This window comes from Halyomorpha halys, unplaced genomic scaffold, assembly GCF_000696795.3.
Source record: "Halyomorpha halys isolate HHAL.00 unplaced genomic scaffold, Hhal_1.1 Scaffold98.1, whole genome shotgun sequence".
Classification (NCBI taxonomy): Eukaryota; Metazoa; Arthropoda; class Insecta; order Hemiptera; family Pentatomidae; genus Halyomorpha; species Halyomorpha halys.
In genome coordinates, this window is record NW_027107309.1 from 532,938 (window position 1) to 555,823 (window position 22,886).

Here is a 22,886-nt window from a genome sequence, read left to right on the forward strand (position 1 = left end):
TATATACATATATAATCTATCTATTACTACTTTTATCAACTATATGACATATATATTTCGAATTTGTATTTTTATTTATACATCAAAAACCTTAATGTAACCGATCTAGCCCGAACCAGATATCACTCCTTCGATTATAAACTCCCTAACCACTCAAGCCCCCTAGTTTCTAACCTTGCATCCTCTTCCATTCCTGACAATCCTCCGAGGCGCCTGAAAAGAAGATGAGCACGAGACCTGCTGATGTAAAATGTCATTAGAGGCTTCTCTACACTCCTGTAACGCTCCATTTTATCTAAGATCAAATTTACTGAATGTATTATATAATATACAGTTGTAAATTTCAATAAGGATATTTAAACAAATATATATTTTTATTTATTTAAAATGAATATTAGTTGTATTTTGTACTTTAGGTGTGTTTTATTTGTGGTAGAGAGGGGAAAAATAAGGGGGAAAAACAAGAGGAAAGTCACATTGGGTTGAAAGAGAAAATATGAGAAAAACATTATAGGAACGGAAGAAAGATAAAAAAGAAATTAAGAAAGTATAGAAAGATGAAAAAGATAAAAGAACCAAAGCGATGAAAGAAAAAAAAAAAAAGGATTTGAATAATTATGCTGTGTAGCTAAAGCAACCCGATAAAGTTGGTCAGCACAACTTTGTTGTTTAAATAAAACGTTTCTCTCTCTATCCATAATTTTATATTTTGTTATAAATTAAAATATTTTTAATTTTATTTATGTAAAGTATTTTATTTTAACATTCACAGTGTATTCTGAAAATAAAATGCTTTTGTAATATAGTAGTTTAAATTACGAAATCCATATTTTAATATAAGACCAATTCTATAATTTTACATTTGAACTCGAGGGATTTCAAAACGTCTACCATATTTATGTTGTTTTTTTTTTTTTAACCATGAACTTACACCAAGGCGCCTTGAAGTAAGTAGTTGGGTTACCTTCAAAGGCTGTAACTGTTCTTTACTGTATCATTATCGCCATTCGTCACAGTGCTAAGGAATCGTTTGAAGCGAAACTCGTAATCGGTTTGTCACGGTACTTCTTTTAGGTTTGTATATATGTGATCACGTGGTTTTGAATAGTTCGGACTCATGTATCTGCGAAAAACCTAGTACTTGATAAAATACATGTAAAACAAATCTTGATCCCCTTCAGTATATAAATGTATAGTGTATTTTGGTATAGTCAGTCCCATAAACCAAGTGAGATTTGAATTCTGGGTTGGCGTCATTCGGCCTTAGCGATATTTGTGGATAGCAGAAAAAAAAAACCGTTTTGTGTACTGGTCTCCTTTCTAACCTCAATCATGCTTTATTTTAGTTTAATTTATTTAATTAATCTTTAGACAATGACTTAATTTTGACTCCTGTAATATTAATCTAATGGGATTAATCCCAGAATAAATAAAGAATATTATTATTATTTGTCGCAGTAGCATTTATTAATAATTTCTATCCTTCACAATTTTTGTATTTTACTATTCATTACTTATCACATATTATACTCATCGTGATTATCAAAATTAAAATTACGTCTACAAATTTACGCATTCATTCCTTAAACCAGGGATGGCCAACTCCCATGAACATTTTTCCGATATGGGAGTTTCATTACAATTTTAGAAACTATGTTTATTTTATGAGGACCAAAGTAGTAAAAATCAATGTTCTGTTTTAAACATTATTATTATTTGAGCTTGAACTTGCCTTTTTACTATAGATATTTTTAATAATAATAAATATGGTTTTATAAAATAATAAATATAATAAGAATAGTTTTGTGTATAAAAAGTAAATCCCAAATCAGTAAATGAAAGTAAATTCAAAGGGCTTGAGGAAATATGTTAAGTCGCTTGATGCATTTTTTTGAGCAGAGCAGTTTCAAAGTATTCTACTTATTTAATTTTTAATATAGCTCATATTTATTGATATTATAATATATTTGGTAATATATAATATTTATTAATATTATTGATATTTTTGTTACAATTATTGAGAAACGAAGACAAACAAACTTGAGAAACAAAGAACTTAATGGAGCAAACAAAGAAACATTTTGCATAAAATTCTGATTGTCATAAAAATTGTTAATTGTTACATTCTTGCCTCAGGCCATTCAATTCTAAAGCATATTGCAATGCATTAGTTACGAAATAATTTTTGTTATTAAAATAAAAAATAAGAAGACTATTTTTCGTCCATATCATCTTACTCTTTGCTAACCAGTAAAATAAATGAGTTAGCAAAGCCTATCTAATATAGTTACCATTTGGTGCTTGGTAATAAATAAATATTATCAAACAAATAACGACATTCCGTACCTTACACCTGATGCCAGTTGGTACCAGGTTTTACACCAAGGACTCCCGCCTACTGCCATGCTGTCAGTGTGGAAATATTTTTAGGAACTGTATACATAAATAAATTAAACATTAAAAAGAAAAATAGTTATAAAAATACTTTTAGATCTGGTCTTATTTTTTTTAAATTTTATTAATAATACGATCCTATTAGGTAACGATTAGTAATTAAATTTATGTAGCTTTGTGATGTATGAAACTTAAAAAAAAGACCTTTTCAAACAAATTTTTGTTTTATGAAATATTCTTATAAATAATCTTTACAGATAGATACAGTAAAATATTTTATTAAAGTAACATAAGCCCTGTAATATTATTATAATCACTTTTGCAGAGTAATAAAAATGTATAACAAATAAAATATAGAATTTACTTGCTTAACTGAATTTCACAAACACTTTCGAACTTTATTCTTCAAATCGTTATTTCTTATCAAAATAAAATGGATTGAAGAAATCGTATAAAGTTACGAGTCTTCCAATGATTTTTGAGTTTGTTTATAAGTTAGCAGTTACTTACTTGTTTGCTGAAAATATATTACTGTATTGGAAAATAACTGTAGCAATAAAATAAAATAAAAATATAAATTAGAAACCTTGAAAGAATCTGGCGGGCTTGTTTTACCTAGAACAAAGAAAAACTGACTTTGCGGTATGTGAAAATCAAATAAAAATCTACGAATATTCTTCTTATTATTGAATATGAAATTCATTCTTATAAATATATAATTTTGGTTAACAGATAAAGATTTAATCCACTGTGACCCTTTTTTCGTAGGTAGTAATTATTTTACTACGGCTTTGTCGATTAATTAATTAATTAATTAGTAAAAAAATATTTTCTTTTTATATTACAAAAATAAAAATGCAAAGAAGCCTTCCTATTTATATAAATTAGAGACGGTTTGGTAAAAAGGAAAAATTGTTTTAAAAATATGGCATGACACTTTTGTCCACGTTTGTTTCTCGAAAATATAGCTTGGCAAAAATTTACACCATTAAACAAAATTCAGGTCCTTAGTTGACTGATGTGATTCAGTCCTCTGAGGACCAGACTACAGTTGTACCTGAGCGATCTCCCGGAAAAAAAAAATACTGAGTTAAAAATATAATAAAGGTGTTGGTTGATATATCTAAAACAAAAGTTTTCACTCGATGAGAGAAGTAATGGAACATATTAATTTTTTTGAGTGCTATTCAGGAAAAAATAGAGATAATAAACTTTAAATTTGCAATTAAATAAGAAAATTAATGGCAATTTTCAGAACTTTCTGAACAAAAGTATTACAGCCCTGGGATATTATCGGTGTTTTCGAAACCTCAAATACGCTAAAAAAGAAACAATATTATTAAAGAGTAACACGATTGATAACCTAACTCATTTCATTGGATGTTTTTTTTTCACGCTTGGGGGAATCTTTATCAATGATTGGGTCAAGGAGAAATTGCAAAAATAATAATAAAAACATTTATCACTGCAATATATTATTTGCAATGCTTGTTTTGTTTCCCTCACTAAACGTGATCCGTAAATTTATCGAAACTTCATTATTAGTTTGTCAAATCGTTTAAATTTAAAGCTATTATTCTCTTTAATCGTGGAAGTGGGTAGCTCATTGGTAAGGCACTGTGCTAATAACTCCTTGGACTCGGGTTCGAATCAGGCAGTGGCAGTTAATTATTTTCTGTTTAACCGTAACCGTGAGTCAGTCCTGTGAGGTCGCGAGCACTCCGTGGTTCACCCAACCTCATAAAGTGGATACCCTTAATTGTGTAAAAATCTGGAGATCGAGCGGGATTCTGACCAAATAACCTCCTCACACAACCGTTGGTTATGTAATTGTACTTTCTTACAAAGTACTGCACCCCTAACTCTCCTTGAGTGACACGGATTTAAATTTTTATTTTTATTATTGCCTTTTATGCTATGTCTAGTAGTAACTAACCATCCAGGCAATCATTTAGAAATTTTTCATATATGTTGTGTGGTAGAATTTCGAGAAAATATCATTACACGACCTGTCGGAATTTGTAATATCATTACAAGACATACCATAATTTTGTTAGGGATACCAACAAATGTCCAAATGGCGTTGAGAAACGACGAATCTGTATTTGTTAAAGTCTTTAAATTCATCCATCAGACTAAATTAATAACCAGCCTTTAATTATTATAATTATCTATTTAGCTTGCCTTATTATTAAAATTAGAACAGTCAGTTATCTGCTTTTCACCATCCTTTCCAATATCGTAACAATTATTTAACAAATTAAACAAATTATAATTGCCACAAATTTAATTATAATTGGTGCGTATCAGTACACCATACCAAAGCTATGACTAAAACAACTAGGGCTTACCAAAGCCAACAACCAACGGGCGTTGATGACCAGGCTGTTAAACGCCCTTTCAAAACTAACAACCATAATTTTGACTTAAATTCACTTCCGCTTCTGCTCTTATTTTTTGAATGAGTACTCCAGGTGTAGTGAAATGTAAAAAATATATATTTTGATCTAGTCCATTCCTACAGTGAAAAATAAAATGTTTTTTGAAAAAAGAATTTTTTAAATTATTAAATACTAAAACGTACAGATCAACAAGTAAGATTATTAAATAGAAACATTACTTACAATTGTTTTGTAACTGAATTTTCCGAATGAAATTAATAACTGCAATAACCACTAGAACTTACTCGCACAATTTTTGCTATAATACTAAGAGTGAAGTGGAGAAAGGCAAGTGTGGATTATTTGTTTGTTTTTTCCTCACTGTAGGGCATAACGATGTGAACAATAACGTTTCAAAACTTCACATTATAGTTGATTTATTAATGGTAAATAACCTCAAAAATATATTATATATCATATATTATTATTACATATCAGTTGAGAAAAACGTTATATATACAAGTATGTTATCTCGAAACTTTCATACATATATTAAATGCATCCTCACCTTGCTCCGAAGAAGACCTTCGACATAGTGTAAAGGTGTATAATAGAACAATCAAAGTTGGAAATTATATAAAGATGAAAATGATAAATTATATATTTTCTTAGTGAACAATATATTATGTGTCATTGCTGTACATTTTTTCTTTAATTATTTCTGCAATAACAGACCTCGGATTACATAAAAACCAACGATACAGATAAAAGCGTTGATGTAATTACGCCCAAGCGGGATTAGCTGATTGAATAGAAGAAAAAACAAATCTTATATCTCAGTGAGACCTCGAAGATGGCGGGCAGACATGGAATGCTCTAGTACCGGCAGCTTCTAAGAGGTAATTTACCCGATGACGCTGGTACCTGGTTGCAGTCCCTCGGTGCATGTATACCCGGCAGGCTGCTGATCCCCTTCCGCGGGGTTCTATCCTGCAGGCTACCCGTCCGGATCTCCTGTCCTCACAGAGGCTACGTCAGGATATCTTCTCAGGTGAGAGGATACCTTCTTGTATCGTTAAGAGGTCCGTAACTGGAACTGTAAAGAGGATGTAACCAAAACCTCTCTTCCTATTCTACCTAAATTTAAAAAGAAATAGTTAGGGGTAGTTTAACGCGATTTTTATTACGATAATGTATTAAGATTAGGTTAAAATATTCCGGTTACAGAGAGCCATTTTTAAAAATTTTATAGTAAATTTAATAAACGTAATAAAATACAATTAAACTACAAATTATTCACTGATACTTCTCCATCGTTTTGCACTTTATGAAGGTCATTGGAGAAGAGAGGGTGTGCATTTATTTCGGTTTTCGCAGTTTCGAAGATGTCTGACTTTATATATATAATTTTTATCGATAAAAGGAGGTGGATATCAGTCTTAATTTCGTCATGACCAAATTTTTTTCACAGTTCTTAAGGTTTTTACAACACGGTAACCCCACCAAATTCAGTTGAAGGGTTGTAAATCTATTGTATAATGAACAAATAAATATCAAATATACAAATCTTGTATTCTACGTTTGTTGTTTTTTAAGTGAAAAGATACATTAAATCTATTACTGATATAATTTTAACTAAGGCTTGAAAATAATTCCAGTATTCCGATGCTGATAAAATTGTTCATGATAAAAGAAATAAAATGTAGTAAAAAACATTTAAACTAAAACTTGAACATTTGAAAAAATTCGGATATAATTTCATATTTATATCAGCTATTTCTACCTGTTAATATAGCTTATAAAAAGTTGTAATCTATTACTTTCCATAGAAAAATAATTATCTATTTGAAATCACCATGTTTTAATGATACGATCTAGCCCTTTATGAACTGGTTGATCATAAAAATAAAATATATTATTTTCTGAAATTTTTCTAAAATTGAAAGGTTTAAAAAAAAAAATCAGTAATTTCATAGATTTTATTTATTAACTAATCTTCAAAAACATTATTGGCCTTGAAAACATGATGCCACCTCTGTTAACTTAAGATATAACTAAGTTTGGATTCTATATAATAGAATTTCACACACATGAAGATTTTAATGTTATTGGACAACGCCTTCCTGTTGCATTTATTTTCGTTATATATATATATATATATATATTAATCATTGACTCTCCAATGCATTCTTCTCACGTTCAGGATTTTTAAGTTTTCTATAATTTAAACTTGTATTATTATCGATTTAATTATATTTCATAGCCTTTATCCACATGTATATTAAGTTGTCCCCATTATTAATTTTAAATAATAATGGCTATATATTTATATATACAATATATTAATATATAATATCTGTATCTATATTATAAATAAAAACCATAGAGGATAAATAATCAATTATAATACGAGTTTATTAATGTAAAATGGTGGAGGGGAAACGGTCAATGGTAAATGTTTGAAAAAATAAATAAATGCATCAGACTATTTATAAAATCACTTGTTACTCATTGTTAAATAATTTGTATAAATTACTGTATAAATCTGATTAAAAAAATATATATATATAAATAATTTACCCTAAATATTTTTATTAGTGATGAGTTAATTATTGGCCGTGGATATACATCTAGAAGATGGTTGGGAGTGTTGAGAGAATTTCAAGCCTTCATCTGAATTTTTTTTAGTTCCCCTACCTTGTTTTTAACCTGCATTATAATTGTAAGTACAAAATGAATTAATAATGCATGACAACAATTAGAAAACTGAAAAAAATTAAATTAAAATAAAAGAACAGTTGTTTATTGTATATACTTTGTGTAATAAAGAGAAGGTAAAAATATAAATAAATAATAATGTATTTATGTATCAGTAATTCTTTAGGCTTCAGACCTTCACCTAGTATGCGTGTTAATAAAAGAAATTATTAACTAAGTTTGGAAGTTATCCACAAGTTGTTATTTAAGCAATTAAACATTGTAACATTTTCCTTACATTGCTCTTTATTCTTGTCATGTCTTAATAATTGCAGTTATTATTGCTACTACCATTAGAGGTATTTTCCTCTGAGTCATCAAATAATTCTCACGTCTCGTTTTCAATAATCATGATAATTCAGTACTTTTAGAAATAGCCGTCCATTTTTGATTCGAGGTAGTTAACAAGGAATGGTTTTTTTTTGTTCTTGATCCTCTTTAATTAAATAATAAATTTAAACTAAAACCGCGATCATACATTATACCTTGAATGTTGGGTGATAATAGAGCTATTGAATTTTCAATTAGGATTTATTTAAATTTTATTATTAGTTTTGTGTCAACACAGTTGGGCAGCAAACTGGAATTTTTTTGAGTTACTCTGCCTTGATTTTTATCTTTTATAATTGAATAACATTGTAACGTTATAATTTAAAAATTAATTAATATTAATTTGAAAAACTGAAATAATTGAATTTAAGTTTAATAGACGAGTTAATAGTAGGCCGTAGATTAATATGGGGAGATGACGGTTGGGAGGAAGGGGAGAGGGTGCGGTCAGCAAATAAACAAAAACTTAACTAAAAAAAGTAAAATAGTAAGCAAACGAATTTGGAAATATAAATAACAATGAATCAAGTAGAAAGTAGTTGATTAATAACAATAGAAGTAGATAGTAGATTGATAACATTAGAAGATGAAATACAATTTAATAGAAGTAAGAATTATATAAAATAAATTATGAAAAATTAAAAAACAGAAAGTGTTAAAGAAATAAACATAATAAAATGTGGGAAAGAAAATAATGAATATTGGGTTTAACATAATAAGATGTGTAAGTAGTGTATAAAATGATGAATAAACAAATTAAATCAATATAATGAAATATATGATACAATGGGCAAGAAAGTTATATAGATAAGTAAAATATTTTAATAGTTATATAGATGAGTAATTATTTACAGTTCTATAGACGAATAAAACAATAAGCTAATGAAGAGTGTCTTAAAAAAAAAAAAAAAAAAAATAGGAAGGAACAAGGGAGTTTTTTTCGTGCTCTTCATTAAAATAAAAATTAGTACTTCTTGCATGAAATGTATTATATATGTTTTACTGTGTCTTCTCCTTTTGATTGCCTTTTGGCATTATAACATGTTGATATGAGTTAAGGTGGTATAGCTAGCTACAGCCTATGGCTACGCCATGGAATTCGCAGGTGGAAGAAATATGGAGAATGGGAAATAAAGAAAGTAAGAAAAATTAGATACGAGAGGAAAGCTTACATGATTAGGAAGAATCTCAGCTTTTTGAGAGAAAAAAAAGAAACAGTCATTTGATAATTGTGAAGAGCTGTTTGAAGGAATCACTTGGTTCGAAATTAAAAAAAAAAAAAAAAACAGATTTTTTTTTTCTCTAAATATGCTTGCCTGAAAAGTATTATTATTTGGTTCTAAAAGGGCAATGTGGTTTTTTTCTTCAGATTTTGTTTTTCATATCAAAATTTCTCAGTTTTAGTAAATCTTTAAAATATTACGTTCATTATTGGTTAAATTTCTAAAATATAACATATGTTGGGTTTTTTATTAGACATTAGCCTTTGTAAAATAGAATTGCCTTAAAAAAAAATTTTAAAAATAAAATTTTAAAAATAAAAAAAAAAATTGAAATTATATCTTTTAGTACCTAACCACGTTCTATTATTTTAAATCTGATTCGAAATTGATGTTTTATATATTAAAACTAGCCTTCAGCGGCTGTCCGTTCCAAAAAAATATTATTGACATATCTGTAAATTGTTGTTTTAATGAGTTTTTAAGACTACGTTCATTTATGTATCTATTCTATACTCTCTTAACTTAATAAGGAATAAATGATTTGAGTTTAATTGACCCGATAAAAATACAGATAAAACAATTCAAAAAGGGGAATGTGATGATGCATCAATTCTCTGTCAGGTTTTATGTTACTAGCTTATCCGGCAAAGCTTCGCTATTGGTAAATTTGATTATTGATATGCAGATTAAATGAACACAATTGAAAGTATGACATCAATTCTGTATTGATACGTATACAGAATTTAAGTCCATAAACTGTTTTTTTTTTCAAAAGACGAAAAATAAAGTTTAAAAAATTCTGATTGTAGGAAGATAGTCAGGGTGGAGGTCAATAAAGGTAACCAAAATAATAGAAAAAAACTATCTATTGGTAACAAATGTCTCGTCCCACGTTGCAGGGCTTCATCCTGGCGAAATAGGATATAAAAAGTTGAATGATGTAAACACACGTGAAAAATTAAAAAGATGTACAGTAAAACGCAAAATTAAATAAGAATAATAAATGGTACCAGACACTTAATGAAAACGAAATAACTATTCATTTTTTTTTAATTTAAAGTTTAAAAAATTTTTTCTGCAATGTAGGGTGAAACGTTGGTTAATAATAAATCGTGTTTCTACTATTTTGGTTTCCTTTATTGACTACCACCCGGACTATCTTCCTACAGTTTACTTCAAACGGTCAAATATCTTCTTCTAATAAAAAAATTCTGTATAAAAACTTATTTGTTTAATACAGGATATTATCATAATATACATCTCCTTTGACACCAATCGATTAAGAATTTTTTTCTTAGTTTCACTATATACTTAAAATCGACATTTTTTGGACTTAAATCGATTATACTTATCAGTTCCTGTGAAAAAGTACACTCCTGGACTTCACCTTTAAACATTTTTTTTTAAAAATCTTTATTATTATTACTACTAATTATAATGGTCGACAATCAAAACGTATTTGTAATTATTTAAATATGTGTTAAATTTATGTTATTAAATACTTTTTCATTGCCTTCAAAACAAGCATATCTATAATTTATTTTTATCACCAGAATGAAGGAAAATTCTTCTATCCAAATTTACCAAACCATTTTAATTAGGTTGAAGTATACCTAAGTAATGATGTTTCAAGTTAGGAAAATAGCAAAATCTTTGCGTCAATTAAAAAAATTTTCAGTTTTTTATTTTTGATGAAGATTTGCATAAATGTTTTTTTGGGGTTGAAAATGATTTAACATACTTTTCCCCCCATTATATATCAATTTTGTTGTTAGTAATATCTCCTGGACATGTTATTTTACATTTATCTTCTTTTATCATGAAAAATGTTTTAAAATGTCTTATCTAAAAAGTCCAATATAAAAAAAAAAAAAAATTTATTTTATTTGTTAATTTCGCTTGCCGGAAAGGGTATGCACATTTTTTTGACTTGGAAAATTTAGTACACAGAAATACTTTGACCAAATTCTAGTCATTAGTCGTCTGGTCGGTCATTATAATTACTGTCATTAATTTTCTTAATAAAGTAATTAATATATTCCTTTTGAAGTTTTAAATAAATAAAATATTTTAATTGTATTTTTCCCTAAAAGTCAATTAAACATATTTAAAACTTTTTTTTCAGCCCGAAAACAAAAATTATATATACATAAATAGTTGACCTTATAATTTGAAATATGAAGAAGATGGTCAGGGTTGCGGTCAAAAAGAACTATGATAGCTAAACAGACTTTTCAAAGCAAAAAGTTTGTTTAGCTATAATCTTGAACAGCCCCGATGAAGCCCTACAAAGTTGGGCGAAACGTCGGATAATAAATAGTTGAAAACTGTTTTGTTCTTTTTGATCTCAACCCTGATCATCTTCTTCATTTAAAAAAAAAATTAAGTTATTTGTTAGTAAAAATTTTATCAAAAATATTTTTAACAAGTCTTTTGAATTTATATTAGTACTTATTTACTAGTTATTTTAAAATTTTATTGCAAACAGTCATTGGCACCGTGAAATCTTCTATTTATATTTCTGTTATTTATCATTATTTTGTTTTTTAGATTATGTGTTATTTTTATTCGATTAGTTGTGTATATTATAGTATAGCATTGCGCGTTGTTTATTAAAAAAGGCTAAATGTTCATAGGAAACAAACTTCAAAATAAAGGAGTAGTCGCATACCCTTATATGAAGTAAATAAATAAAAAGGAAATAAAACAAATTAAAACTAATTACCACATAATTCATTTCTTACCTAAGATGTATTTTCAACATATTATTTATTTATATTTTTTAATTATTTATTTCCATAAAAATAGAAAGAAATTTGTGAAAAATAAAAATTATTATCAAAGGTAATCACAATCAGTTTCAGCCCTGCACTCACATTTAGTAGGATTGAACCATATGGATATCAACTTAGATAGCTTATCAAATGTCAAATTTTAGCTAACCCGAAAATATTCATAGATCAGTCTTATCCTTGCAGGTATAATTAGATCGGTTTAATATTCCTCATGAGTGCTGTTAAATAAGTCATTAAAATTTAGGATCACGGCTGTTTTGGTTACATTGTCCTATGAGAGGTTGGCTTGGTCCCAGGGAATCCTCCTGGTTCCCCTCCACGCAGTCACAGAGATGACCCATTTGCAAAGCGTTCGCCAATATCGCTCTTTGCACGTGAGTTTTCTTTAGTTTTCTAAGCAGCGTCTGCCTTTCTTGGTGTATCTCTTATAACTTATCGTGTAAGTTCTCGTTTCGATTAAAAAAGTGCTGAATGTCTAATTTCGATGATCTAAGGAAAATTTGTGTATAAGATATACTTCGTTTTGTGATATTATTATCGATTATAAGAATTTAACATGGTCAAATATTTGATCAATTAAATTTATATAAACATTGTTTCGATCTTAATGAGCTTTATTGATATAAGAAAGGATATATCATTTTAAGTAAAGAAAAGAAAAAAAGTTCTGTACCTATGTGGTAAAAGGGTTTGTAGCTACTTTTTAAATTTTTTATTGGGTCAAAATATTAAAACAAAAAACAATATTGTGCCTAAAACTTTAATGAAATTTCGTACAGTTACATAATACGGTTTTGATACTTTTAAAGTTTGTATTAACTTATTTTCATCTTAAAATGTTTATTGATACCAGATTTTTAAACGTCAAACTATAGAAATAGTAAAATAATAATAAAAGGGATTATTTGTAATTATTTAATCATTATAAATCTCATTTGCTGGTTGTAAAGTACATTTACAGGTGCAAATAAAAACAAAATGAAAGATAAAAAAAAATATTTAATCATAGAAAATAGCATATTGGTACAACAATAAATAAGATACATAAGTCTGTTTCTTATAAACGTATTCTATATTAATTTATATGTACAACATTTCAATCAATAAGAAAAAACTGAATTAATAAATAAAACAGATAATTTATAAATAAAATTTAAAATGATTAATTTATTTTACCAAATACTTTCGAATCGCTGTGATCTTAAATCCTATTATATTGTTGTATTTTATTAACAGTAATAACATACGCCAAATAATTTTTTTCAATTTAGAAATGAAAATAACAAATTTAGTATGTATTTGTGTACTGAAAAAATATACTGTAAGACTAATATGAACTCTATATTTTTAATATATATGTGTAGACAGTTAAAACTTATCATGACACTAAAAGTTATGAAAAAAAAATAAATAAATAAAAATTGCATTATCAAACAAATATCAAGAAATATATATCATGTGACCTCATTATTTCTGTAATCTTAGTGAATTGGCATTACGTTAGATAATATAAGTCATATGCATTATGATAACTACAATGATAAACCGAGGTATCAAATAAATTTAAAAAATAGGGTGTTCAAAATGTATTGCTGGTAATATGCAAGGGTGTACACAGGCTAAAAAATAAACCATGGTTGTTCAGGTAGTGACATTTCAGCATGAAAAAGGCGAATGTAACCAAAACTTTAAGAATATTATGTATGATTAGGAGCCCTTTTTTTAGTTATTACAATCATTTGCTTAAAAAAATATTTAATTTTTTTTTAATTAATAATTTTTTTCACTTCCAAGGGGGGAAGCTGCCTCTCACTGGGTACACCTAGGATAATATGTATAGGACTTTTCTATTTAGGAATGTTAAAGTGATATAAATTAAAAAGATCAAGAAAACAAAATTCAGTTGCAACATAACTCAACTCAATTCATTCTCTGCTTGAAGATGGGTTGCATCGTCCAGATTGAGAATTGATGCAAATCAAGAGTCAATTTTTAAATTTTATTGCGTTTCATCTCTGAAATGTAAATAACTTAAAATCCCGTTGTGAATTTTCGTTAGAATTTTCTAAGCATCTTTTCAATTGTTTTAGATTTAGTCGGCAAATGGAAGGTATGATGAGCTCAACATAGTATTTAGAACACAGCTGTATTGGTTTAGACACATTCTTTAGTAGTGTCAATGCAATACGAATGAAAATGAGCTTTTGATATTTCAAACCAATAATTGTGAATTTTTATATTGATTATAACAAGGGATGTTTAAAAGGACAAATTTATAAATATGTCTAAATAACTCTTCTTTTTTTTTTTAAATAATTGTAGTTCTATTTATCCATAACATTGTGATAATATTATTTTCAACGTTACCCCAAGTGGCGCTTCTTCTATTTAAAAAGTGTAGTAGGTTGCCTTTATCTTCTCCAAGCTATTTATACACGGCTGGACGTTAACCTTAGTGTAGGAACATCTGCTTAGCAAGATCCGGATCAATCTATTAATTTTCTTCTGTAATTGATTTACAGCAAATAAAATAACAAAATTATAAAAAATTAGGAACATAATAGTCTGTATAACCAATAGCCAGTAAGCCCGAAACCTATTTATATCCGAATCAATGCATTAATTTTTTTCTATAATTTAATAACAAAATTATTAAATTGTTTTATGAATAAAAAAACCCTATTAGTTATATTTTTTAAACAATTTTCTTCCTCAAATCGTCAACAATTCTGTTAAAATCTTGAGTTATACATTAATAAAGTGGGAAATAAAGTAGTTCATAAATTAGTACTTTATTTTATTATTTCGTTGTAAGGTATATTATTTCTTCGAAACATTGGTTAATCTTGAACTGTTACAGCCAATACCGTCGTTGTCTAGGCTATTTAAATTTATGATAAAACAAGGATTTGTAATTATGAATAATCATGCTAGACCATGAGCTGCTACCGTTACCGTCGTGAATGCACTACAATGAGCTCTCACAAATTAAAAATGTTATCTAATAGAAAAAGTAACTGGTAGTCATGAAATTAAAAATTAAGTGAGTGAGCACTTTTGCTATTTTGCCCGTGTTTGTCTCAAAACAGTGAAGACTGGAGTAATTTAAAATGTCGACCGTTCATTCTTACCTAGTATGCGGTTCCCGAACTTTTTTTTGCCTCTAAAATAACTAAAATAAATTCGAGGTAAAAACCAAGTTGCGAAGAAAAAAAACAGAGCCAATTTCATGTTGAGATGTACTGCATATTTGCAATTTTAATTTTTTTTTTACATATTTCTAGAAAGTGCTATTCAATTTCGGTATTCCTAGCATAAGCTTGGGGTACCCAAGGGTGCTGTGGCACCCAGTTTCTTCTCTTTATTTCTTCTTCTTTTTGTTCGTGCCATTATTGGCACAGGTGGGTCTCGTTCCAGCGCCACCTGTCTTCCCGATCTCTGCTCAGTTGCTTCCTTTTTGGGACTGTTTTGTTTTTATTGAAGAAACCATGAGCGTCTTTATCCCGCCTAGTCACAAGATGGTCAATGGGTCAATAAATAAAGGTGTAATATTGTGCAATATCACCGATGTAGGATATGAAAATAAACCTTTATTCGATCTGTATATTTATTCTTCTCATACCATAAACATTTCTTTCTGTATTTCTAATTCCTTGATTCCTTCAGCACGACTTATTCCTTTTAAAACGCATTAATATACTTCTAAATTTCCTTCAAACATAACTCATCTACTATCCCTTCCCATTGCCCTTTTCCAGTTCTTCTGTAGATTCCATTGATTATCTCTACTAGCCTATTTCTTCACCAAAAGTTTGCAAGTTGTTTGTATTTCATATATCGTTTTCAAATAAATCGCAGAAGCCGATCCAGACTGCCTTTGCCTGTGACCCTAGTAACTTTTAAAGATCTCAATTTCTAATGACATGCATATCCACGTGTTTGCCTTCAGACATAAACGAAAAGTTGACTACTGTTTAAAAGGAATTATATAATATTACTCTAAAGCCTTGGTAACTGTCTCTCAAGGGTCCTTCATAAGTGGGCTTTGAATTATTCATAAGTGATTACTGTATAATGAATATCTTTGCTGCTACTTACAAGTGCTGCTTGAATTAGAGTTGCACCTCTCTATGAATATTAGTTTTTGTATATTTGTATGAGTGTATTTGCTTTTATGCATTGAATAAAAAGTCAATCCTTCATGGACTGAAGCAGAGAAAAAGGGAAAGGTTTAAATTTTCAAATGTACTAATTCTATTCATTTTTATTAGGACACGTGTGAGATAAATTAAGCGGTGCATTCGTTCATTATCGAGAATAAATACAGAATGTTAAAAAAAGTGTCTGACGACAAATATATGTGACAAATGCTTGCTATTATATGATTGTATTATAAAATAATTCCGGACCGCTACAAACCATGAAGGGTCAGGAGTGCAGAACTTTGTAAGTAAGTACTATTAGTATTAGACCAACGGTTGTGCCAGAACTGTATTGGTCAAAATCACGTTCGGGCGCCAGATTTTATTTATAATTGTATTCATTCATGTAAAATTCACTCGGTCCTGGAAAATTTTCTTCAATAAATTTTATGCGCTAGAACTAGACCAAATTGAATTTTCAATGGAAAACAATACAAAATACTTTATGTTTTCAATTAAATAATTCGTTCTCGCAATGTATTGATGTATTTTAACTCTAAATCTTAGGTGGTTTAATTTTTTCAATTGATAAATATGCGTTATTACTATATAAATACTTAAAATATTTACCATTATGACTGTTAATAAAAGTTTGTCTATATATGCTGTTATGACTTATGCTTTATGAAAAATCTTTTGATTTTGTCACGCTTGAGATAGATATTACAGACAAAATTTATTTATCATTTAAATAAAGCTACGCTTTCAACAACTAATTTACATAGTGTGAAACCATTTTATTCTATATCTAAGTTAGAAGTTTAACATCAATCACTATTTTTTTTTTATATTGGAGCGTTTTAGTGTCGAAAAAAAAGATTGAAAGTTCTAAAAACCTATTCTGGATGTTACGCTCGGGAATATCTCAAGAAGAAAAGTTGTTTTCTAGTTTCACTTTTCCATATTTTTTTAAAAAAAATTTTACCATAAAATGTTTATTGTATTGAAAAAAACATAATACCGCTGGCTGATTGAAAAAAAAAAATGCAGAACTCTCCACTATACAGCATTTTAAAGAGTTTACACAAAAGTATAAGTTTAGCTTTACACAAAAGTAAAGTTAGGAAAATGTGACATAGTTTTATGATATTTTACCTCCGGAGGTAATCCAATGAAAAATGTAAAAATCTACTAATAAATTTTTAGTTATATGAATACTCAATACTTGAAAGCTATTTAGATATCAATCATCATCAATCCCTCCTTACTGTTTTTCTGTATATTCTTCATCCATAATAAAAGCGGAATCACTTGTTACATTATCTTTTTCTGAGTTTTTGGAAGCCAGACTATAAAAATGGAATGAATTATATTTTTACTAACAATGGCATTGATTCACTTTTGTATTGTATTTTTCCTTAGTTAATATTAATAGTTAAATATTTCAGTATTTTAATTTACTTTTTGCTCATCAAAAACGTTTCAGTTTGTTTGTGATTTTTTTTACTTTGTAAATTGTAAACTATGTTGATTGTCTGTCATTAATTTTTTATATTTTCTGTGTCTTAATTTTTACTAAAAGAAATTTTTATAGATTGTGTTTTCAATTAATTATATTTTAAATAGTATTATATTTTAAACTAAGTGAATTTTTTTAATTTTAGTTATCATTTTTTTCTCTTGTATACTATTTTTTTATTTTATTTTTAATTGTTTTGGATTTTTTTTCTTTCCTTGTGTACCTCAAATTTTGTTTGTTATCTTCTCACCTGTACGCCTGTTGCATTAGACAAACAAATGTTTTGATTTATTTCTATTATATATAAAATAATATTAAAAAATGTTTTAGTTGTGAGATATTTCTCCGAATGTATATGTTTCTCGACGTTTTGGCTACACATGCATACTAATTTATGACTTGTGTTGTTTAATGAAGCTGAGTAAAATTTTTTTTATGTTTTGGAGAATAAAATATACATTTGTCGAAACTGTGAGGCTTTTAATTATATGAATTTTTTTAATTTTGAATTTAAAACCTTACATAGATTGTAAAATTAAATTGGATTTAGTACATTTCGAGTGGTCAGGCTTAGACCATCTTAAGGTCGCCAAATACTGCATTAAAATTTAGAAAAATAATATATGACGAAGAACGGTTTTTCCTCTTTTCCATCTCCGCCGCACCTCATATATATTTATTATACAACAACAATATTATGACATTTAATACTTAAATATAATTAATCCTTTCAAAAGCGATTTAGCCGTACTTTTTAATAATCAGTAGGAAGGCCCTGTAATCCTGTTTATCTAAAGCTCCAACATAAAGGCAACAAGGTTAGTTATTTTCTCACAATTTCACCTCGCTTCAGTTTGCCCCGACATTCGTTGACGCCTCAGGCCGTATGTGAAATATTTTTAGACAACCTATAATTTTTGTCCTGGAGACATGGAGGAGACATGTATTTTTATTATTGTAAGTACAATTGAATGATATTATTTTCGATGGTGTATTTTTTCTGTTCTTATTTTTCCGAGCATAAATCTACTGATGCTTTCACGTGATTAACACTTCTCTAAACTTGTCTAGCGAATCTGAATGCATTAAATTATGGTAATTTTTAATTTGTCCAGCTATAGAAGCTTGCCTTGTTGCCAAATAAGTGAATGTATAATTTTGAACTGGAATTCTCTTTATGGTTTATTTCAGAAATCATATAAAATACATTTATTAATGAATATACTCAAAAAATTTAAATTGATTCTTTTAAACTCTTCTATTAACAATAGTTATACGTCATAACGTATTGTGATTGCATACAATTTGTGCATTCATTTATACAGCCATACTTTTAATACAATAGTCAACCGACCTCAAATCTGCATTACAAAAATAAAACATCAGGAAGTTCAATGCACTATTTAAAAAAACAAAAAAAAAAAAAAACACCACAGACAAATGTGTGATGTTTTTTTCCTTGAAATATACTCTTAAAGTACGTTTCTTTTTCATAAGTACCGAACCTATTTTGAAGAGGGAGGGAGTATTTGTAGAGTAATCCTTATTAAAATATGAAAAGCTATTATAAATGCCAAAATAGAAGTATGGTTATTTTTTTAATGATTAGACCAATTAAGCATGGGTTATATTTTATATATAAATTTGGTAACATTTAATGTTATATTTTGGGAACTAAATTCCGATCCGTTCAAATCCTTCAATAATAATAAAATAGAAAATATATATAAACCAGTAAGTTACTTAATTGAACAGTAAAAAAAAAATAGCGTAAATCGTAATTAACCATGTTTTTATCCTCAGAAAATAATAGACTTTTGCACCACATCAAAGATCTTCGAAGGAGTGTAGGTGTGCGTTTTATATTTGTTTATTAACCTATAGATTTTATGGTTTTCGGGAATTACATATATATTTCATTATCCTTTGGATCAAGTTACCTGAAATTCGTTTTGTTGGGTTATTTTCTAGGCTGAATAGTACCAGATGTACGTGAGTAAAGGCGATAAAATTTCATCATGTCCAAATTTTTTTTCCGTGTTTTAAGTGTCATAAGGATACCGCAAAGTTTACCGAAATTTTTTTTTTAATTATGCTTTTTAAACATAGGGAGCCAGGAAGAGAAAGGATATTACCGTTATAACAGAACGAACCACGAAGAAAGAGGAGAAGGAGAACTCCGAAACGTCGGTTTGTAGTGTAAATATTTAAAGATAAAAATGAAATATTTTAGAAATGAGAAAATAAGAAAATCACTAAATACTTAAATAATAAAAATTGAACCTTCCGGTTTAGAAAAGTGGTTTATAAACCTGTTTTTCGCAAGTTTACTGATCTTCAAAATTGAGTTAAGAAGTTGAAAAGTGCCTTTTCTGAGCCCCAATTTTTTTTCTTAGTTTTTAACGTTTTGCCCATCTCCACAGACCCTTCAGATTACTTTAGTGGGTTGACAATTTGTATGGCATTTTGTATAGAGGAATGCTTTTTGGAAGCCTAAATTTTATTGTCTCATTACGCAATATTTTCGTCGTTTTGAAGCATTCATGACACAATTAAATCATGATGCGTTTATTGTTGATTTTGGAATAATTTGCGGGGTAGTTGTATACAATACATATTTTATTGTTCCAACGTTTCAGCCCAAGATTCATACCTTCTTCAGAGCTAAGTACAAAAAAGATAACAAGGATATTAAAATAACAATAAAAGAGTATAACAAGAAAACGATAATAACAAACATTATGAATAATTTTTTTTTATCATGAATTTAATTTTAATTTTTAATTATTTACATTGATAAACTAATTTGATTTTCATATATTTTTTTTGTCTTATTTCAAAATTTTCTTGTCGTTATCATATTTATCTTGTTATATTAATTGTATTTTTATTCCGCTTATTATGTATCTTTGGTTTGTACTTAGCCTTAAAGGTCTGAATTTCGGGCAGAAATATTGGCATAGAAATGTATCATTCTTGACTTTTGACTGCACCAACCAATAATACATTCCTCACATTTTTTTTTTTTAATTTCTCCATTTTTATGGGAACGATTATGAATGTACTATGTATAATGTATTTAAAAAAAAAAATGTGGCGTCTTTTCATTCCAAACTCCTTACCCATCCTAACCCATTAGTTCTTAATCTCTCATTCTTAACAATCCCTGATAATCCTCCGAGCCGTCTGAAAATAAGATGGCCACGGGACCTTCTAATTTAAATCAATGCTTGAAGTACCACCAATGGAGGCTGCTTCCCAAGATTTTCAAGTGTAAAGGAAATATTCCGCATATTTACTTATTTTATTTATTTTTTTGTACAGATGTAAATGACATTAAATAAATAAAAATAAATGTGACTACAGTCGTTTTTGTAGAATTAATTTGTTTTCCTACCTGAAAGTTTATGATGCTTCTACTGATTGACTCGTCATCTTCATAACAAAAAAAATAAATAAAATTTCATTACCCTGAATTATTATATTGAGTAATAAACAGTAGAGCTAGGGAAACTGGTTCGGAGTGTACACTCGGCAAGGCCAAAGAGGCAGAGGTGCGATAAACACTCTAACAGTTTCTATAAATACGCCGAAGAATGATTCAAAAGATCAGTTTCTCTGCCCAAACAACCGTTCTCCAACTCTATAGAGCGGGCGTAATTTTTTTTTAAATTGTTTAATAATGGAAAAAGTTTTAATGTCGATATATTTTATATATCATAGACCTATATATTAAAAAAATATAAATAAATGAAAAATAATATGATCAAATCAGCCTAGAAACCGCCAAAGATCAAATAATCATGAAGCCCTTGAAAGATATGTAAATTTAATCACTCAGAGGTTTCTCAGAAGGCCATCAAAATGTATTAAATGAATGTAGCTTGTAAATTCTGCTAATTGATAATTCATTTTAATATTTTTTTTTTAAAAGTTCAGCTAATATTACATTGAATATTTATATTTTATTATTGAAAAATTTTTCTTTTCTTTATTATATATTTTTATAATTATGGACATATATGTGAAATTCATATGTAACTGATACAAAATATAATGTATGACTGATACATAGATACATAAATAAATAATCTAATGTTCTGGCCTGATTGAGTGAGACATTAACAACATTTATATCACTGCAAGTAGATTTGTTGTTTTTTAATAACCTATATAGGTAATTGAGTAATCAATATATCACTATTTGATTAACATTAAAAAAAACAACAATAAATAATATGGTATTATCTTATCTTACAAAGGATATTTTAAGTCTTCAGTTTTTTTTTTTTTAGTCTGAAGGAAAAAATCCTTAGTGCGATTAATTATATTTAAATTTCTTTCAATTTTATGACTTTTTTTTCATAAATATTTATTTTACGACTGATTATTGCATCTAAAAAATACATTTAAAAATTACAGTAAACCGCAATTTATTATCAACAGTTTATTTATCCTCAAATCAGAACCTTTTGCGACTTAGTGCTGACTAATTGATATTATTTTATTTTATATATTTTTTATATATAGCGTTACGACGTTTTAAACTTTATAATTAGGCATTCAACTTTATGAATTTTGGCTCAATTGTTTTTGATTTAAGTTTTTGTTTTTAGGGTGCTGAAAAAGAAATAAACTCTGTTTCCATCCATCACGTACAAATTATTTTTTTTTTCTCTGATTCATGGCATACGATATTAGTTTTGTTGTCCGAAAATCTTTCATAGGACCGCGAGTACTAAACCGATCAACCTCAAATTTTGATGGTATTAAAGCAATTCAAAATCGGACTCTATAACGTAAATTCGAATTTGTGATATAAGGTACTATATACCTGTCTAAATGTATTTGAGTATCTTTCAATGGCCTTCAAATGTAACGAACGTATATATATATATATATATATATATAATCATCAGAATGAGAAAAACTTTGAGAACGGTATAATCTGGAATTTCGTCAAAGTGTAATTGAATAAGGTTTCAAGTTGATCTAGGAAAATGTGCAACCGAATTCACCAAAGTGAGAAAAATTTAAATGTTTTGTATTGAACAAATTTAAATAAAAAGCTAAATTTTTATGCAGATTCAATACCCTCAAAACTGTTTATAAACAAATCTCCAAAAAAAATTATTATGTTCTTATAAGTCTCACTCGACAGAGAATGTGAATGGGGGAGGGGAGAGGAGTTCCTTGCTTATTCACAGTTGCATCCTAGAAAGCAACTTTAATTACTCGTTTGCACTCTGACCAAATTCAAATGTTATAGTATATTTGTTAGAGTTTAAGGAAATATAAAGTTACTGGAATATATTTAAACAATTAAAAAAATATTTGGTACTGTT

The 22,886-nt window shown here is 28.0% G+C and overlaps 1 protein-coding gene across 7 annotated transcripts in view; it reads left to right on the top strand.

The window, feature by feature from the left end:
- Positions 1–22,886, top strand: part of ClC-a (chloride channel protein 2) — a 186,835-nt gene that overhangs the window by 86,896 nt on the left and 77,053 nt on the right. The window contains exon 1 of one of the 7 annotated variants that reach the window (XM_024358481.2): positions 5,717–5,826. The exons of 3 other annotated variants lie outside the window; for them this stretch is intronic. Coding sequence is in view for 2 of the 4 variants with exons in the window: in XM_067045588.1 (XP_066901689.1) it covers positions 12,213–12,254 (42 nt within the window). In the remaining 2 variants the exon portion in view is untranslated. Of the gene's footprint in view, positions 1–5,716; positions 5,827–12,197; positions 12,255–18,365; positions 18,499–22,886 lie in introns of those variants that run through there. 3 more of the 7 variants (XM_067045587.1, XM_067045588.1, XM_014415306.2) reach the window with 3 other exon arrangements.